Raw genomic sequence first — 20,459 nt, 5'->3', positions numbered from 1 at the left:
ATCTTGCACAGAGACACTTCGACATGTTGACTGCAGGGCCCCCCCTCCGACCACTGGACGACCACTCTACCGCCTGAGCCACAGCTGCCTGATTAGAAAGTGTTTCCTGATTACGAACAATTGTGGTTTTATTCATTTCATCAAACATTAGAGCAGTGGACACAAACGGTGTCCCAATGTCTCGAAGACAATAGAAAATGCATTTGGGACAAATAAAGAGCTTTACCAAGACAAAATAGATTTTTGTATGTATGCATATGTATGTATAACTATTTCTTAGCAAATGTCAAACTGAACCCAGCACTGATTACAACGGAGTGCGCCTTCTCATGCTGTTGCTATAGTTACTATCATTGGGAGAAGAGTTATTTAGCTCTTAGCTGTTAGCAGCCAGTGGGCAGCAGAGCCCTCTGGTGTGTTTGGCTAACGGAGCTAAACACACAGCAGGACCGATAGTTTCTGTTGAATGGAACACGAATCGTTAAACAATGAACTGCAGTTTAATATGACAACCACAGTCTATGGTGACAGCACAACAAGCTTACATCAAATAAATGTATAAATGTACTTAAGTACTTCAGCTGAGTACTGTTTGGGGGTATAAGTACTTTGAGTTTGGAGTTCCAGGCACTTTACAGTGTTTATATTTTACCAAACTTTTGTCAGAGATGAAAGTACCGGATATATATACTCCTCTTGAAGTACACTGCTGAGGTATTTGTACTTTGATAACAAAAGGTTTATGGGTAACACTTTATAATAACCATCATTATTAAATGGTAAGTTTTGGTTATTAGTTACATAAAATACATTTAAAACGATTACAAACGGCAGTTAACTGACTCAATTTAAAATTAGACCTGTTAATCCTGTCTTTTTTCTATAGGGCTAGCAAAATAAATAAATAATAATAATAATAATAATAATAATAATAATAGTAATAATGTAGCCTGAATATTGTCTCCCCTTCAATACACTACTATCAGGCAGCCTGCTCTGCACTCCCTGTTCCCCACCTACATGCCCCTTAACACACCTGGCAGTAATATGCACTCTACTGAAGGCACTTTTCTAGTTTAAGACTTTGTACAACCTGCAGACGCAATTCTTTGTTGGAACATGGGAGTACACCACACCTTTCAAGGCATCGAGCAGTCCAGAAATAAAATAGTTTTTCTGAAGAGACATCGTTCAATAGTAGTTAGAGCACTTTCACAGCTTGGCTGGGCATAAAACTGAATCATTAGTACAATACATGAGCTCTGTTAGAAAATATGTGGTTGTTTGATAAAAAGTCAAAAGGAAAGGCCTGTGTACACAAAAACCTTAAAGCTGCACAAACTACGGAAAAAAATAGTAATTTAATAGGTCTCACTTGTAGTTATGAACCCACAGAGAAGTAAGTAGTTCCTTTCAGTTCTACATAGTGTTTTAGCTTCAATCAGCTCACTGTTTTGGTTTTATGAAACTTAAATTGAATTTATGGTTCACTCTCAATTCCAGATCAACTTTGTTTCATGGGGCTGCTAAGCCCACTGTAGATGTCCGGCACCAAAAAGCAAACAGACCAAGTTAGTACCTAGCTTCGTTCACCACAACAACCTTATATGGCGATAATACACAGCTTATTTCTGCTGCCCCCAAATTGGCAAAGTATAATTTAATGCTTCTTTAAAATAATAGGCCTTTTTTACAGCAGCCATTGTGACTTGTCTTGGAAGGATGAGCAATAGTGTATTTAAGTGTTCCAGTGAGTGACAGTGTGCAAGCATGCACGGTACCAGACACCTGAAATCAAAGCAGCTAAATGGAATTGACCCTATGCTAAGTCTCACTCCTCAAACTGGCCAGTCATAGTGAAGCATTGATCAGCTCCGATGGGTATGACATCAATATGGCTCTGTTCCATGCAATCTTTTCAGATTTTCAGGCTTGTTTTGTGGAGTTCGACCCAGTCAGTGATACTCGTTCACTATTACATGTGCCCCAGGCACAACCTGTAACCATGACGAGCTCGAAATCCACAAAACCCTGAGAGGTATGAAGGAGATATAAGTTTATAAAACATTACGTTTATAAAAACCAACCCGATGCCACATGCAAGCCCCACTGTCGACATCTTCATCATCATCATCATCAACATCATTAAACACCTGCCTTGAGGAGATAAAGGCTTGGATGAAAGAAAATTTCCTTCAACTAAATAGCTCAAAAACAGAGGCTATTTTAGTTGGCACACCACACCAGGTCCAGTCTTCCCCGATAACCCAATCACTTTTTCTGGCCAAAACATACCCCTATCACCATCAGTTACCAACCTGGGTGTAAGATTTGAGCCTCATCTGACCTTTGACACCCACATCAAACATCTGTGCAAGACCTCCTTCTACCACCTCAGGAACATTGCAAAACTCCGCCCCACACTCTCCCTGTCAGATGCCCGTCCATGCCTTTGTCTACTCAAGGTTGGACTACTGCAACGCTCTCCTCATCGGGATTCTAAACGGGAGCCTTCAAAAGCTCCAATATATCCAGAACAGCGCCGCTAGGATCCTGATGAGGGTGCGAAAATATAACCACATCACACTCATTCTCCACTCCCTCCACTGACTTCCTGTCTCATTCAGGATTGAGTACAAAATCTCCCTACTCACCCATCAGTGCATACATGCAAATGCTCCTCCGTACCTCAAGGAACTCCTCCCTCAACAAACCTCCACACGCAACCTCCACTCCTCTAAAATAAACTTTGCTCCACCTCCCCAGGACCAAGCTCCGCACCATGGGCGATCGGGCCATCTGATCAGCCGCTCCTCACCTATGGAATTCCCTCCCAGAATACCTGAGGCCTCCACAGGCCATCGACTCCTTCAAGAAGGGCCTAAAAACCTTTCTCTTCAAAAAAGAATTTCCGTAACCCCTTATGTCTGTTGTTGTCCTGCATTTTAGCGCCTTGAGATTGCTTTTAGCTTTGAAAGGCGCTTTACAAATACAATTTAATGTTATTATTATTCTCTGTACAAACCTGTGGAGCGAACATTAGCAGAGTACAGCATTAGCACTTCTATGCTATACTAGCTACTAAAGCAGGGGTGTCGAACATACGGCCCACGGGCCAAAACTGACCCACCAGTGAGTCCAATCCGGCCAGGGGGATGACTTTGCAAAGTGTAAAAATTACAGAAGACATTCACTGCAATTAAATAAAAGTAACTGCTATTTCAAATGTGTCCACTGGGGGTCGCACACAACACTATCAAGCAAGCAAACTGTTCATGCTGGAGCTGCCGGTAAAAAATGTCTGGAGCTGGAGGGTTCCATAAAGGGTAAGTTTACTTTATCGTCATTATAATATTTTCTACATGTTCTTTTGCTGTCAACGTTACACTCTGTGGCACCTCATCACCCAAAATGTCTTATAAATGTGAACATTTTCAGAATGTACTTTTTTTGTGTTATTTCTAGGTTATTATAATAGGATTTTACTGCCGGTCAGCTACTCGCAAGACTGAGTTCATCTCTGAACTCCCAGCAATCCCTCAACTTCCTTCCAAGGAAAGAGGTACACTTAATTTAAATGTGAGATAACAGAAATCAAATGCCTTTTTAAGTCTTCGTTAGTACAAACATCAAATGTCATATGTAGGTTGAAAGAGTTGTTGGTGTCTTGATCATTCCTCCTGTCTCTTTCGAACATGAATACAATGTAAGAGAGCAAAGTCCTTATTTGGTGCCAAAACACATTCTAAAGTTCAGCTCAATATAATATGAGTCTTCAGTCGTCTAACTTAGACCAAATAGTCCATTCCTTATGGTTCAGCAAGAAAACAGACAGATCAAGGGGAATTGGAACTCAAACACTTAAAACTGTAAGATCTCCATATGATTTTGTAAATGATTTGTTTCCTGATTTTCTAAATGAAGCTTTATGGTGAATACACACTGGACGTGAAGAAAAGTTTCACATGGTGCAATTACATATAAAGTCAATGCAAAGACGGCAGTAGCAAATTTGCACCAGGTGACGCGAATGAGGCGAATGCGGTGTTGCGAAAGCATATCAGCGTTGAGATTCTTTTCCTGACTTACGTTGTTGAATCAGAAATGGAGGAAAGCAATAGCCGTTAGAAGTCTAATGTCATTTACAGGTATTTGGTCATAAACAAAGTAAAATACAGTATTGGTAACGAAAGTATTTTTAACCTGATGATGGCACTAGATGAAAGGTCAGGGGATCACTGTAAATGTGTCCTTTGGGAAATATTGCTTATTTCAGCGCATTCCATGGTTGGTATGTAGGTTTGTGAGATGTCTCTAAACAAACAGAGGGGTGGAGATGCTGGACGAGGGATACAGGAAAATGCATAGTTGATTGTACAGTCTGTAAAGCTCACTGACACAAATGTGTCATTTGTGATATTGGGCTATATACATTTGATTTGAGTGAATTTTAAAGAAATACAGTAGATGTATAGGCCAATCTATTTTCTTTTAGATTCAAATATAAAAATGTGAATATGTTTGTTAAACAATGAAATTAAATTTAAAAAACAGAGATAGAAACTACTATTGCTTGAGTAAGGAACACACGTTACCGTACTGCACTTTGGCTTTTCAATTGCTATAAATCTTTTGAAATAACAACATGTGGACACAAAACTAGTTCCTTGTGGACTATAAGGAACTTTGTTGTAACCCTTCTGAGTGGATAAAGGCTTCTGAAGGTAGATGCTTTCACAACCAAAAAGCCTGAGAGAATGTATTCTACAGCCAAGAGACAAAGCAGCACTGCAGCCATACCATGCAACCTGTGAGAGAGAGGGCTTTCTCAGTAAAAAGGCTCTTTGACTGCTCAACCTGAGGAAAAGAAGCCATTATTGCCAGGATTGCATTCGGGGCTTTGTAACAGCCAGGACAGAGAGCTGCAAAGAGGCCACTTTTCTGAGGCAATGGATAGCAGGGACATCATCACCATGCTGTTAAGAGGGAATCATTGCCTCTATATTCCCAGCAGATCACTCACAAAGCCAAAGATGTGCCGGGGGTCAAATGTGACTAAAGCTATCGCACAGCAAGTACTTGATGGATAAGACAAGATGCAAGCAAGAAAGAGCACACAAGGGGTTAATGGGACAGGGGGAAAATGTGGGAAGAGGCAGAAACCTGTTTCCTGGAGGAGAGCGCACTCTTTGACCGGCCCTGGCGACCCCCCTTTCCCGCTTCAGAGGCTTCGCGGCAGCTCCGACGCAACGTGGTGGCGCTGGTGTCAGGACGGTTGGGCAGAGGGCTGGACGGACACAAGCAATATGTTACATTTGTTGGTTGTTTTAGTTTCTTGGTTAAATTAAGGTGTTGGGAGGTGGTTTGATTTAAGATGTGCTGTTGGGTTTATTTATGGTTCTCGAAATCTTGAAAAAAGGCTATACTGATTGGGTTTTCGAACGTTATCAGCCCATTGGAAGGTCTCTATCAGTTGTTGTTACTACCATTCTAATGCTTCATTGTGCACATTCCAAAAAAGACACTTAACTGCCACAGCTTTAAACGGAATGGAATGGAAATGGAGGATTTGAATCCTCTTTTATTCATCACACATGTACACAGAAAAGCAGACACAAGCTGGGACTCAATTCAAGGACCGCAACCTTCGGTGGACGCAGCCTTCCCGGTCTACGGAGGACAGGTCTTTTGAAGACTTCAAAAGCCAAACCGAGTGGTCTACGAAATGACACTGTCTGGTCTATGGAGGATTTCCTGTTTGCGTCACCTGACACCTCAGACACCACATCATCCTTGGAGTTTCTGTGTCTCTCATCTGACAGGTTGCCACTATTAATGGTCACGTCTGGATCATAAATCGTGGAAGCTTTTTTTTTTTACATCATCCTGGTTTCTATTTTTAATTTAAACCACAACATCAGTTCTGTCACATGGATGTTGTATTTTTTACTATGTTGTTCATCCTGTACACACATCGACTATTGCACATCTGTCTGTCCTGGGAGAGGGATCCCTCCTCAGTTGCTGTCTGAGGTTTCTAACAATTCCCCCTATAATTGTGGGGTTTCTTTTAGGAAGTTTTTCCTTGTGCGATGCGAGGGTCTAAGGACAGAGGGTGTTGTATGCTGTACAGCAGAGCTATTAGCGGCCCGCAGGCCGGATACGGCCCTTCTGAACTTTTTTCTGGCCCGCAAGAGGTTGCCTGCAAATCGGGCTGGCATATATAGCATAAATAAAACTAAAGCCTGATTCACACAAAATGCGGCGAAAACGCAGGTGTTTCCATTCCACTCAGAGCTGCAGCGGACTCTGTCCGCACCTGCCAAGCTCACGCTGCACACTAGGTTGTCAGGCCACCGAGAAAGTCACTCCCTTACTTTAGCTTGGCAAGCTAAATGTCTCTCTCCAAGCCAAAGAAACCTAGAGTTGATTCTGAAAATAGTCACTTCCAGAGCGAATGGACAGACAAATATTTATTTACTTTGCCAGCCGCAACAAGTAATAAACTGGTGTGTTTATCGTGCAACAAATGTATTTCCGTGATGAAAGAATACAACGTGTAAATGCAAAGACAGATCTGCTTTATGATTCAAACAAGCCTACTTACTGTTAAATTGTAAAAATGTGTAAGATATGCATGTTATTGTGAGTCTGATGCTACTGTTTCACTATGTTCTATTTGCATTTAGTATTTCATTTTATGGATATGGACTTGTTTTCAAAGCACCTTATGTATGTTTGGAAGTGTTGAGGATATTATAAACAGGGCTACTTACTGGTAATGTGATGAATACTGTTTTATTATATTCATCTTTATTTCTACATTAGTGGACATGGACCTGTTGGAAAACAAACTCATGTCTCCTTGGTTTTAAAGATGAAACATTTTGCACTTTTGTGTGAATCCTTGTAGCCATAGCTTTCCTACTGTTTTGAATGGACTGGTTGCTTTCTGTAATGAATGGTGATACAATTAAAGTGAAAAAAGGGGATGCACGTGACTAGTTCATTTCATGTATTAGTTACTATTAACACTACTGTAGAGGCTAAACCAACGCTTTAAGCCACTGGGGTTCCGCTTTGTTGCTCTAGTTGACGCACTTCTTGTTCTGCCTGCTGAAATAAAGATTCCGATTCCAAACATTTGCAATTGAACATTCAGTCCGTTTATTTCTTTTTCCATCAGCAAACATACCATGACATTTAGACACACAATAGGTTAGCCTGCGGGAGCAAACGCTACCTTCGCCAACTTGTATGTGTGCGCGTGTCTGTATGGTCAAAAACTGTTTGCTTTCCGGCGGAGCACGACAGTCAACAAACAATGGTTCCTACTTATAGCAGGAGTGCTAATTGGCTCCTACAACTACTGTAAGTAAGAGTTATTTGTAGTGATTCATTGACAAAGTATTGTGTGGCCCACAAACCCCGAGTGATTTTCCTATTCGGCTAATTCCTACTTGCTAATGAAGTTGAATAGCCCTGCAGTACAGTCTGTAAAGCCCCGTGAGACAAATGTGTAATTTGTGATATTGGGCTATTTAAATCAATTTGATTTGATTTGATTTATTTAGATCAAATCGAGCCAGAAATGTTACCAATTATTGGAGATGCGCATCATATTTCAAATCAAATCATAAATCAAATCAAATGTATTTATATAGCCCAATATCACAAATTATACATTTGTCTCAGTGTGCTTTACAGACTGTACAGGTTACGACACCCTCTGTCCTTTGACCCTCGCATCGCACAAGAAAAAACTTCCTAAAAGAAACCCCACAATTAAAGGGGGAAAAATGGAAGAAACCTCAGGGAGAGCAACTGAGGAGGGATCCTCTCCCAGGACGGACAGACGTGCAATAGATGTCGTGTGTACAGGATAAACAACACAGTACAAATACAACATTTGACAGAAATTATGTTGTGTTGAAAAAGAGAAAGTATGGATGAATCCAGGATAATGTCAAAAAGGCTTCCCGGTGTCCAGCAGGACCAGGGCAGCAGGCAGAGCCACGATTCCTGATACTGACGTAAACTTTATCAGTGGCAACCTGCCACATGATAGACACAGAAACTCCGGGGATGATACCCCGGATGATGAGTTAGTAACATACATTTACATAAATGCATACAGATAGAGAGGGAGAAGAAGAGAGAGGGAGGGGAGGAGAGAGGAAGAGAAGGAAGAGAGCAGGGAGGTGTCCCCCGGCAGTCTAAGCTTATAGCAGCATAACTAGGGGCTGATCCAAGGCAAACCTGAGCCAGCCCTAACTATAAGCTTTATCAAAAAGGAAAGTCTTTAGCCTACTCTTAAATGTGGAGAGGGTGTCCTGCCTCCCGAACACAAACTGGAAGCTGGTTCCACTGGAGAGGAGCTTGATAGCTGAAGGCTCTGTCTCCCATTGTACTCTTAGAGACTCTAGGAACTACAAGTAACCCTGCAGTCTGGGATATGCTGGAGCCTGACCATTAATTGCTTTGTAAGTCAGGAGAAGGATTTTGAATTCTATTCTGTATTTTACCGGGAGCCAGTGCAGAGCAGCTAATACAGGAGTAATATGATCCTGTTTCCTTGTTCTTGTCAATACACGTGCCACTGCATTTTAGATCAACTGAAGAGTCTTAAGCGACTTTTTGGGACAACCAAAAAGGCCTCGAGAGAACCATGGTACAGTGTAATTTAGACTGCATTCAACCCATCCTAGTATTAGGATGGACACAAGAGGTATGCTTCATCTTGTATTCATTCAACCATGTGAATAGATGAATACAGGCTTCTGAACCTACTAGTAGGTGAAGAAGGCTCCTCTCACCCATAGTTAACGCTAATGCTAAAATTAGAAGCGGATGCTGGTATGGATCCATCTCCAAAACCACTGGAGCCTATGTTTTCCATAATAAAGCTACAACGACTCTTGCACTTGACTCCTGCCCTGTATTTACCCATATCTTGCAAACTCAATGCCTCCAGTTTGTAATGCAGGCTTTCTGTTATAAATCTTTAAGCTCCAAGGCTTAAGAAATATTTAAAAAAATGTAAAAACCTAATGACATCATCAGGGTTATTCTCTCAGACTTGACAAAACTCCTCCAGAGCCACATAAGACATTATGCCACCCTTTTACAGGCTTAGGTAGATATACATTATGTGTAAATTCAGTGAAGTGACCCTTATTAATAAAGGAATGAATATTAATTATTGTCTTCATTAATATGGTTTCAAAGACCTTTTACAGTACCTGAGGTAGAGAATCCGTGCTATCAAGCCATACAGCACGATGGCGAGGAGCAGCGGGATGACGTAGAAAATGGCAAAGTCGATGAGGTAGATGGGCAGGTAGAGCTCCCGTTTCACTTTGTAGCCACATTGCACATGTCCGTCCTGGCTGGCCTGAATGTTACACAGTCAACATAGAGACGCTGTAATAAAACAGGCAACCGGCTGTGATGCACATAATAATCTTTAACATCTCAACACAATGTTAATACTCTCAGAAAGGGTGCAGAACTGTTAAAAAGTGTTTCACATCCTCCTGCAGTTGAACCAGCATATGTCAAAAGAGGCTGAGTAATCACAGTCATTTTGTTCCTCTGTTCATGATTCATGTAATTACTGAAACACTATTAATTTATATAGTCTACAAGTGTGTTCACATAGTAATTTAGCAATATAAAACTATATAGACGCAGATAAATGTATATTTGCATCCATTAATTCACTGTGTATTTTTACACTGAGAAAATTATTCTGTATACCTCATTTCTTAATAGTTGACAGTTAATCTGCTGTCGCCCTCAGCCAGTTAAAGCAACCATCCATCCATTATCTCTAAGTGCTTATCCTTTACAGGGTTGGGGGGGGGGGTGACATTGGGTGAGACACATACCCAGGCAATCACAGGGCTGACACATAGAGACAGACAAGCATTCATGCTCACATTCAAACGCAATTTAAAGTCAACAATTAACCTAACCTGCATGTCTTTGGACTGTGGGGGAAGCCGGAGGGCCCCAGAGAAGTTCTCACACTAACACAGGGAGAACATGCAAACTCTACACAGAAGGACCCAATTTGGCCAGTGGGTTCGAACCCAGAGCCCTCTTGCTGTGAGACAGTGCTAACCACTGCACCACCGTGCTGCCCACAGTTTAATCATTAACACACAAAATGTAATGCAAAATGCAGTATATTTATTTATAACCTGAATGTCCACCAGGAAAAACCACAGCATGCAGTAGACACAGGTGAAGATCCAAACCCCGGCAATGATCCGCTTGGCCCGGGACACTGTGCACACTGTCTGAGCCTTCATAGGATGGCAGATAGCTATGTACCTGCATGCAAAGAGGAAATGGAGGGTTCATATGTCATATGCTGTTAATTTTTTAACTGCCATCAATTTGTTGGTAAGTCGATACCACTGCGTTGGTCCCATTTTTTTTCTCTCTCTCTCTCTCTCTCTCTGCCTTGTGCTGCTGCAGCCTTTACGTTAATGCAACAGTTTTTGCCGTGTTAATAGAGATCAGAAATTTTAGGTCTGACCTAATAATATTGCCCTCATGACTTAATTAAAGGTGACTTGAGCTTATCTAAACATGAGACCAACATGTTAAATTGTCAACAGATTAGCGTAAAGGGGTGTCACAGTGACCAGTCAGTTTAAACTTTTAGGTTATAGAAGTTTCCAAAACAAAGGGGATTATGTGCTTATGTGATTATGTACTGTCAACCATTTTACAAGTTGTATCATACAGTTTAACTGCAGATTTTTCTACCTTTCACGCAGTTATTGTTTGTTGTGAAACAGCCTAACATTAGACAAGCTGTAGTTACTTTCAGCATTGTCACCAAGTAACGTTCAAGGACAAAATAAATTGCAAATCGTTTGAAAGAAGTCAAAATAAGTTGCAGTTTGTTGGCATGACTAATATTTAAAAATGTGTACTGACCCTTTCTGTAATGAAATAATGGGCAGCACTTAACTGATAAACAAATTAAGTGATATGTTAAATTTAATTTGTCAAAACCTCCTGGTAATTTGACTTACTTCCTCCTTATTACAAGTTACAAACATAACTATAAACATTTCTGTATTGGGTCGTGTTTAATGTATTTGCAGCGGGTTTCTGTATTTGGTTTTGGTTGGCGGAAATGTCTTTTAGTTCACCCCTCTCCTTTCCTCCACTCTGTCTCTGACTGTAGGTGTGTGTCGCCGCCCTTCGCAACGTACAGCGGAGAAGGGAATGTGAATGTGCTTGGCAAAACTTTTTTTTTTTAAACAAAATAATTTTTAAAATAATATATTTTTTAAATTGCTTTATCTACAAACAATTTTGCGACCGCCCTGCAGTACCATTGGTTTCTATTTTTATTTATTTTTTAAATTGAATCAAAATAGGTGGAGACCATTAGCTTGGATCAGATGACATTACTGACTCCTTCATATTGTTTACCTCGTTCTCTCCTATGTGACCTATGCAATTTAAAAGATAAAGCATTCACTATTAAAAGTAAAATCAATGCCAATAACAACTCAAACAGTACAATCCAGCAAAAGCTGCACTAAGAACAGTTTAGTTGGTTGTTTGTCCATCCTCACCTCTCCACGGTGAAGGCGGTGATGGAGCAGGAGGACACGTTGATGCCCAGGTACTGAAGGTAGGTGATCCCAAGGCAGCCAGCGTGGCCAAATTTCCATGTGCCTGTCAGACTCTCCGACACATTGGGCAGCCCCGCCGCCACCAGCACTGTCAGGTCGGCTATGGCCAGGCTGACAAGGTAACAGTTGGTGGGTGTCCTCATGTGGCGTGTGGTGAGGACAACGAGGACCACCATGATGTTACCCACGATTCCCACACCACACACCAGCAGGACCAGGAACACTGACACCGTCTTGTACTCCAGCGACTCAGAGACGGCGTCGCTGGGATTCAGAGAGATGTTGGTTGGGGTGTCGATTCTGGAGCTCACGTTGTCGGCCATATCTGCTAGCGGCTTGCCTTTTTATACCTCAAGTTTTTGTTAATCATAGGATATGTTCATTTGATTAAAGTGATGAGGGGCATCACTCTGAAATGTCGCCATTTATTGTCTCCTTCATTTAGAGCATAAACTCTCATTTAAAGCCAGTCCGATTAGAAATAGCATGATATAGACTGTAGCTTAAGCATCTTACAGGTTTGATGAGTTATCACTACAGAGGAAGAAACCGCTGTGAATTTGCTTGTTGTCAGTTGATCAATGAAAAGGGGAAATAAGCAATGTGCTTGTCTTCTTGTCTTATATAATTCCTTTTCTCATTCAGCTTCACTGACCCCTTGTCTGTCTTCCCATTGAGTCACCTAGAAATAGAAAATTAGTTCAATCAATTAGACAAAGAGGTAATTGACTGACAATAACCTTTGGATTGACATTGGACTTTCATATTTCAATGTCAAACACACATTAACGCATATACAGTGGGGGGTGAATGAAAGAACAAAGTAATCCGGTGGTTTCAAATGGCAATGAGACGCTGTAATTAATTGCAGAAAATATGTAAGGAAGAGATCAGCAGTAAGTATCTTATGTAAAGCTGACATTTTATTCTGAGGGTGGGGCTAGAGTATAATTTTATTATTTCTATCATCAAAACAACTAGACTATGAAATTATTATATAAAAGTCCCATCATTGTGTTACTATCCCTCAGCAAGGAAGCAAAAAAAGGGAATTTTGCAAAATAAATACTGCGACTGTGATATTGGAAGATACCCACTTTTCTAACTCATACTGCTCGTATTAGTTTGGGCCAAACTTCAGATTGTCTTTTTGCAAACAGACTCAATGTACATACGCAGGTGAGTATTGTCTTAAGACAGACAGACATGTGATTCAGCCATGCTGTCCTAATCAGAAACTGACATTGCTTCAGATAACACTTGAGCGGAAAGGATGTCTCATCTAACTGAAAGCTTGTTGATTCTTCTTTCCTTGCTCCTTGTCTTTGTATCTCTCACGCAAGTCAAAGATCTTTGTCAAAGATTGAAATGTTGGCACATGGCACATTTCTGAACTGACAGTGGTGCTAAAGGAAAGGTCAGTGATTGTTGTCATGGTACAAATGTCATGGTAATGCCACCTGTAGTAAGCTCATAAAATAGATCTTGCTCTGAAGAATTGGACTTACCAACAGACCTACACTGTACTGCAGGGCTCTTCAACTTCATTAGCAAGTGGGCCAAATAGGAAAATCACTGGGGGGTTTGTGGACCACACAATACTTTGTCGATGAATCTACAAATAACTCTTACTGACAGTAGTGTAATAAGTCATAAGTGCACGTGGTACCAGAGAACCCTAGGCCAAAGGTCAATGATCGATTTCGTAATCGTATCATCTGATCTGAGGTCGCATGTTTTGGACACTCGGGTGAAGAGAGGGGCGGAGCTGTCGACTGATCACCATCTGGTGGTGAGTTGGATCAAGGGGTGGGGGAAGACTCTGGACAGACCTGGTAAACCCAAACGGGTAGTGCGGGTGAAGTGGGAACGTCTGGAGGAAGCCCCTGTCCTGGGGATCTTTAACTCACACCTCCGGCGGAGCTTTTCAGCTATCCCTGTGGAGGTTGGGGGCATTGAATCTGAGTGGGCGATGTTCAAAACCTCTATTGCTGAAGCTGCGGTGATGAGCTGTGGTCAGGGAAGCCGTCCGACTGAAGAAGGAGTCCTTCCGGGTTATGTTATCCGGGAGGACTCCGGAAACAGTTGCAGGGTATCGGAGGACTAGAAGGGCGGCAGCTTCTGCTGTGTCAGAGGCAAAGCAGCGGGTGTGGGAGAAGTTCGGAGAAGCTATGGAGAAGGACTTTCGGTCGGCACCAAGGTGCTTCTGGAAAACCATCCGGCACCTCAGGAGGGGGAAGCGAGGAACCATCCAAGCTGTGTACAGCAAGGGTGGGACCCTGCTGACTTCAACTGAGGAGGTTATCGGCCGCTGGAAGGAGCACTTTGAGGAACTCCTGAATCCGACTAACACGCCCTCTATGGTTGAGGCAGAGCTGGAAGCTGATGGGGGATCATCTTCAATTTCCCTGATGGAAGTCACTGAGGTAGTCAAACAACTCCACAGTGGCAAAGCCGCAGGGGTTGATGAGATCCGTCCAGAATCTGTCTTGGTTGACACGCCTCGTCAACATTGCGTGGAAGTCTGGGACAGTGCCTAGGGGTTGGCAGACCGGGGTGGTGGTTCCCCTATTTAAAAAGGGGGACCAGAGAGTGTGTGCCAACTACAGGGGTATCACACTTCTCAGCGTCCCTGGTAAAGTCTACTCCAAGGTACTGGAAAGGAGGGTTCGGCCGGTAGTCGAACCTCTGATTGAAGAGGAACAATGCGGATTCCGTCCTGGTCGTGGAACAACAGACCAACTCTTTACTCTTGCAAGGATCCTGGAGGGGGCCTGGGAGTACGCCCATCCGGTCTACATGTGTTTTGTGGATCTGGAGAAGGCGTATGACCGGGTCCCCCGGGTGATACTGTGGGAGGTGCTGCGGGAGTATGGGGTGAGGGGGTCACTTTTGAGGGCCATCCAATCCCTGTACGCCCAAAGCGAGAGTTGTGTCCGGATACTCGGCAGTAAGTCGGACTCGTTTCCCGTGAATGTTGGCCTCCGACAGGGCTGCGCTTTATCACCAATCCTGTTCGTGATTTTCATGGATAGGATATCGAGGTGTAGTCGTGGAGGAGAGGGGTTGCAGTTCGGTGACCTGAGGATCTCATCGCTGCTCTTTGCAGATGATGTGGTCCTTATGGCATCATCAGTCTGTGACCTTCAACAGTCACTGGATCGGTTCGCAGCCGAGTGTGCAGCGGTTGGGATGAGGATCAGCACCTCCAAATCTGAGGCCATGGCTCTCAGCAGGAAACCGGTGGATTGCCTACTCCGGGTAGGGAATGAGCCATTACCCCAAGTGAAGGAGTTCAAGTACCTCGGGGTCTTGTTCGCGAGTGAGGGGACAATGGAGCGAGAGATTGGTCGGAGAATCGGAGCAGCGGGGGCGGTATTACAGTCACTTTACCTGCACCGTTGTGACGAAAAGAGAGCTGAGCCAGAAGGCAAAGCTCTCAATATACCGGTCGATCTTCAATCCTACCCTCACCTATGGTCATGAAGGCTGGGTCATGACCGAAAGAACGAGATCACGGGTACAAGCGGCCGAAATGGGTTTTCTCAGACGGGTGGCTGGCGTCTCCCTTAGAGATAGGGTGAGAAGCTCAGCCATCTGTGAGAGACTCGGAGTAGAGCCGCTGCTCCTTTACGTTGAAAGGAGCCAGTTGAGGTGGTTCGGGCATCTAGTAAGGATGCCACCTGGGTGTTCCAGGCACGTCCAGCTGGGAGGAGACCCCGGGGAAGACCCAGGACTCGGTGGAGAGATTATATCTCCTCACTGGCCTGGGAACGCCTCAAGATCCCCCAGTCGGAGCTGGAGGATGTGGCCCGGAGAAGGGAAGATTGGGATTCCTTACTGGAGCTGCTGCCCCCGCGACCCGATCCCGGATAAGCGGTAGACGATGGATGGATGGATGGATGGATGACAGTAGTGTTAATAGATGGTGGTGATGGCCTAGTGGTCTGGCTTCCAAATACCGATGGTTGTGAGTTCAATACCAGGCTGCCACCATTATACCCCTGAGCAAGGCACTTAACCCTGAGCTGCTCCAGGGAGGCTGTCCCTGTAAGTTAGTTCACTTGTAAGTCGCTCTGGATAAGAGTGTCTGCTAAATGACCTGTGAAAAAAATAAGAAAAATAAAATACATGAAATTAACTAGTCAGGTGCATCCCTTGTTTTCACTTTAATTGTATCATCATAATTCATTGCAGAACGCAACCAGTCCATATAAAAAAGTAAGAAAGCTATGATTACAAGGCTTGACACAAAAGTGCAAAATGTTGCATCTTTAAAACCAAGGAGACAAGAGTTGTTTTCCCAACAGGTCCATGTCCACTAATGTAGAAAGAAAAGATGAATATAATAAAACAGTATTCATCACATTACCAGTAAGTAGCCCTGTTTATAATATCCTCAACACTTCCAAACATACATAAGGTGCTTTGAAAATAAGGCTATATACATTAAATGAAATACTAAATGCAAATAGAACATAGTAAAACAGTAGCATCAGACTCACAATAACATACATATCTTATACATTTTTACAATTTAACAGTAAGTAGGCTTATTTGAATCATAAAGCAGATCTGTCTTTGCATTTACACTAAGAATGCATTATATGCCTAAGTCAGGTGATGTACTACTATAGAATTACCACACATATCAGACTTCTGTCATTCTGAGCCTGTTTGAGTCAGTGAGAGAAATGACACTGCCTTGATATAGCTATTTCAGCATAGTCTGGCTCATAAGTGGTATGCAACTTCTTATTGTCTCATGTCCTTTACCTTTTGGTCAATAACCACTTCATTAAAGACAGCAAGCATGCAATCTTTAACGGTTTCCACGTCGGTAAAGGGCCTCTACTGTCTGGTCCAAGCTAGTAGTGTCCAGGCTACACGCAGGGATGCTATCGAGGCTCTCTCTTGTTCCGGGCAAAAGCGACCAAAAGCCACTTGACTCCGTTAAATGATGCTAGCGGTCCCTGTAATTTCCTTCTCCGATCCTCTGAGCCCACGCGAAATCTGGCAGAAAACGAGCCATGACTTGACCTGTAGTGCATCTTCATGTTGTATTCTTTCAACATGGAAATAAATGTGTTATACAAGATAAACACACCAGTTTATTACTTGTTGCGGCTGGCAAAGTAAATAAATATGTGTCAGTCCATTCGTTCTGGATTTGGCGATTTTCAGAATCAACTTTACGTTTCTTTGGCTTGGAGAGACATCTTGAAGCCTGTTGTTAGCTTGCCTAGCTAAAGTAAGTGAGTGACTTTCTCTGTGGCCCGCCAAACCTAGTGTGCAACGTGAGGTCGACTGAGCCAATGGCAGGTGCGGACAGAGTGCTTTTTTTTCCGGACGCCACAAAACAGACGGGCCTCATTGAAATGAATGGAAAAACCTGCGTTTTCGCCGCATCGATTTGGTGTGAATCAGGCCTTAGTTTTATTTATGCTATACATGCCAGCCTGATTTGCAGGCAACCTCTTGCAGGTCAGAAAAAAAGTTCAGAAAGGCTGTATTCGGCCCGCTGGCCGTTAGTTGAAAAGGCCTGCTGTACAGCTTATACAAGATGCAAAAATAATAAACTGAAGCCCCCTAATGTGCACCTGAAGGTAGGTAGACCTCAGATTGAGAGCCAGAGCTAAAACCGTTCCTGATTAAGTTTTAATAAGATCCAATGGGCAATATTCAATGAGCCGTTCTGGTGCTGCTGAGCATGCAGTGTAACAAATAGGCCTAACCCCTAATACACCACTCAAGGTGGTAACACACAGAATATCCTTTTGACAAAATAAACCAAAAAGTGTTGGGTTTTCTATCCACTCATAATGCACTTATGATGCCTCCTATTGCATTTCTGGTACAGTTATAGCCGCATCGCTAAAGAATTTGATTAAAGCAATTTATTTTCTCTTCAAACTGATTTTGAGGCCGTCAGAAGACAAAGTGTGAACCAATTTTTTTATCTAAAGAATCCTGAGGTTTGTTTTGAGGTTTCACATTCTGCTGAAAGCTAATTAACCAGTGTGCAACACTATGAAACTCTACAGGGCATCTGTTGCTCTTTCACCCAGCCCGGTCACACACACACACACACATATTGGGCCTCCCCTCCTGAGGGCTGCCTCTAATAAATTGAGGTGGGCATGAAATGAAAAGTAATTTAGTTGCACTATTCTGCCATCAATCAGACTGCATCCATTCTCCATTCCATTACACAGCCACAACGCAGTAGAGCTGATCGTCTGTACATTTCTAACTATCCATCATGCTTAGCTGACTGAGGTGCCTCAGGAAAAGCTGTTCAGTCGCAGGGGTTCATGCTGTACTGCAGTTTACATACACAGATGCTAACTATGTTTTTAACATGAGAAATTAAAAAAGGGGAAGAGACAACTTATCACTTTTAGATCTTACATAAACATATACCAATTAATGAATTTTGTACCTCGTAAATCTTCCTTGTTTAACCCTCTTCTTTACCTTGAAACCTCAAGGTAAAGAAGAGGGTTAAACAAGGATGATTGCCAGACAATCAGCAGAACCCCACAAAGTGACTGTTCCCAGCAAATAAATATTGTCCCAGAAAAACAAAACATGTCACTTTACACTAACAAACAAGGAAAGCATGTTGATTAGTGAGTTTACAGGTGTTGGTAGGCCTTTTTATTTTTTTAATACATGCATTTTCGTTCAACAAAATCCACCTACCAGTATCTATAGCTCATTAATTAACACATTATCTAATTTATTTAATCCGTACTAAAACATGCAAAACCATAGCCTGTAATGTTTACACTTTGGCTTCTGTACGGAGCAGACATGGCATGACATGTTAATTATTGAGTTTCTGGTAGGTGGATTGTTTAACATTGGACCAAGCCAGGGTAGCTGTTCCCCCTATTTCTAGTCTTTGTGCTCTGGCTGTAGCTTCATATTTAGCACAGATAAATTAGAGTGGTATGAATCTGTGTTGCCATTGAATGTGGACAGAGCAGTTTGAAACACTGGTGCTTGAACCCACTTGTTGTTGTGTGTTTTAGGAAGTTTTTCCTTGTGCGATGTGTCAGGTAAATTAATCCATATTGGAAAGACTATCGTATGTATTTGTTTACCTCAATCAATATATATATATATATATATATATATATATATCTACACTACGAATATGTTTCTCTGTTATTATGTATTTTCTGCACTGAGAGTATTACAAACATAATAGGGACACTTCCCCTTTAAGAGAACAGGTCAACAAACCATTACTTCCTGACTGCCTGACGGAGGAGCGTGTAGGCGCCAAACTGGGACCAATGAGGAGAAGGTCAACGCCTACTCCTTCTAGGTAGCCGCATGTTTTACGACTCTCGGGACACACCTGGAGCGGAGCCGTGAGACCGCAACGATGGGGCTCTTGGAGCCATGCGGTCTATGGAAACGGCGACGCGAAATGTGTCCTCAGCTGAGAATATTTTCTTTGTTTGACTTATTGCGTTAAATAAATATATAGATTACATCAGGAGATTGCTGTTTTGATTCGACATTCAAGCTCCGAGTTCTTCAGCTTTTTCCTACCCATTAGATGCGAGGGTCTAAGGACAGAGGGTGTCGTAACCTGTACAGTCTGTAAAGCACACTGAGACAAATATGTGTTATGTGTTATAGGGCTATACAAATAAATTTGATTTGATTTGATTTGATTTGGACTACACAACAATACTGCACATCAATCGAGACTCAATATGGACCAAAGCTTTAACACACACAGGTTATGCAAGTAGCTTTCGGGTGGAACTAAACTGACTTGGTTACATAAATGGCAAACATTTCTCTGTGTAAAAAATTCCCTCCCCTTGCTTCAGCTCTCATTCAATTCACATTAAAAGTAAGCCAGACTGTCATTAACAGGCTGCACTATTTCCTGCCTGAGTTGAATTCTGGTCCAGTGTTTTCTCTCTGGATACAGTGATTATATATATCTGGCATTTGTTAAAGGTAGCAAACTCTAGGTTACCAGAAAATCTGGAGAATGTTGGTAGAGAAAGAAATGTGTTACCCCAAACAGTTACAATTGAGCTGACTTTGAGCCAGTGGCATATCCAGACTTTTTTGACTTGGGTGGTCAAAGTGGGGCACTGATATATGCAGGGGTGGCATGAAGTGTGTGTGTGTGCACACACACACACTTCATGCCACCCCTGCATATATCACAAGTTGGAATAGCATTCATTTACTATTTATACATCTACTACTTACTTTGAATACTTACATTACAATTCCTGTTTCACATTTTAATGTTAAAGATCCTAGACCTAAAAATCACAACACAACAGAGTGGCACCATCTAAATCTATAAAACTTGCATACTTTATTCATTAAGTCTGAAAAAGAAATTGTACCTCTGAAAGTCGGCTACATACAAAAGAAAACAATGTACATTCAAAAATACCGGCACAGTATAAAGTAGCAACAACCCATGTTGTATTTGTCACATTTGTTTTTTCCACATCTGAAAATAGCTGACAAAAAGTATTAAAAAGACAATTGCCAAATCCTGTATTTCTTTCTCCTTTTTTATGTTTTCTTTGTTTCTGTTATACATAAGTAAAGGACATGTCATTATGACATGGTTGTAGCTTTAGCTAATGATGACATCAATAAGGATTTAGAGACAGACATAACTGATGTAAACTTCTGATTCTATTCTCACGGATTTACAGAATAAAATAAACATTAACTTACCTTTTGCGTCTTGTCAGCTAATCCAGAATATTCTTCAAGCCCGAATCTCTCTTGACAAAATAA

The 20,459-nt window shown here is 42.1% G+C and overlaps 1 protein-coding gene across 1 annotated transcript in view; it reads right to left on the bottom strand.

Annotated features, from left to right (window-relative positions):
* The window catches only part of trhr2 (thyrotropin releasing hormone receptor 2), a 19,205-nt gene extending 7,219 nt beyond the window's left edge, over nucleotides 1–11,986 (bottom strand). Inside the window, exons 1-4 of the mRNA XM_029434832.1 lie at nucleotides 11,604–11,986; nucleotides 10,206–10,338; nucleotides 9,243–9,394; nucleotides 5,164–5,287 (exon numbers count right to left, since the gene is read on the bottom strand). Of these exons, the coding sequence (XP_029290692.1) occupies nucleotides 5,164–5,287; nucleotides 9,243–9,394; nucleotides 10,206–10,338; nucleotides 11,604–11,986 (792 nt within the window). The remainder of the gene's footprint in view (nucleotides 1–5,163; nucleotides 5,288–9,242; nucleotides 9,395–10,205; nucleotides 10,339–11,603) is intronic.
* Between the last annotated feature and the right edge of the window lie 8,473 nt (nucleotides 11,987–20,459).

The sequence above is a fragment of the Cottoperca gobio genome, chromosome 6 (assembly GCF_900634415.1).
Source record: "Cottoperca gobio chromosome 6, fCotGob3.1, whole genome shotgun sequence".
In the NCBI taxonomy this organism is placed as follows: Eukaryota; Metazoa; Chordata; class Actinopteri; order Perciformes; family Bovichtidae; genus Cottoperca; species Cottoperca gobio.
Note: the sequence above shows the minus strand (reverse complement) of the source record. Positions and strands in the feature narration are given on the sequence as shown.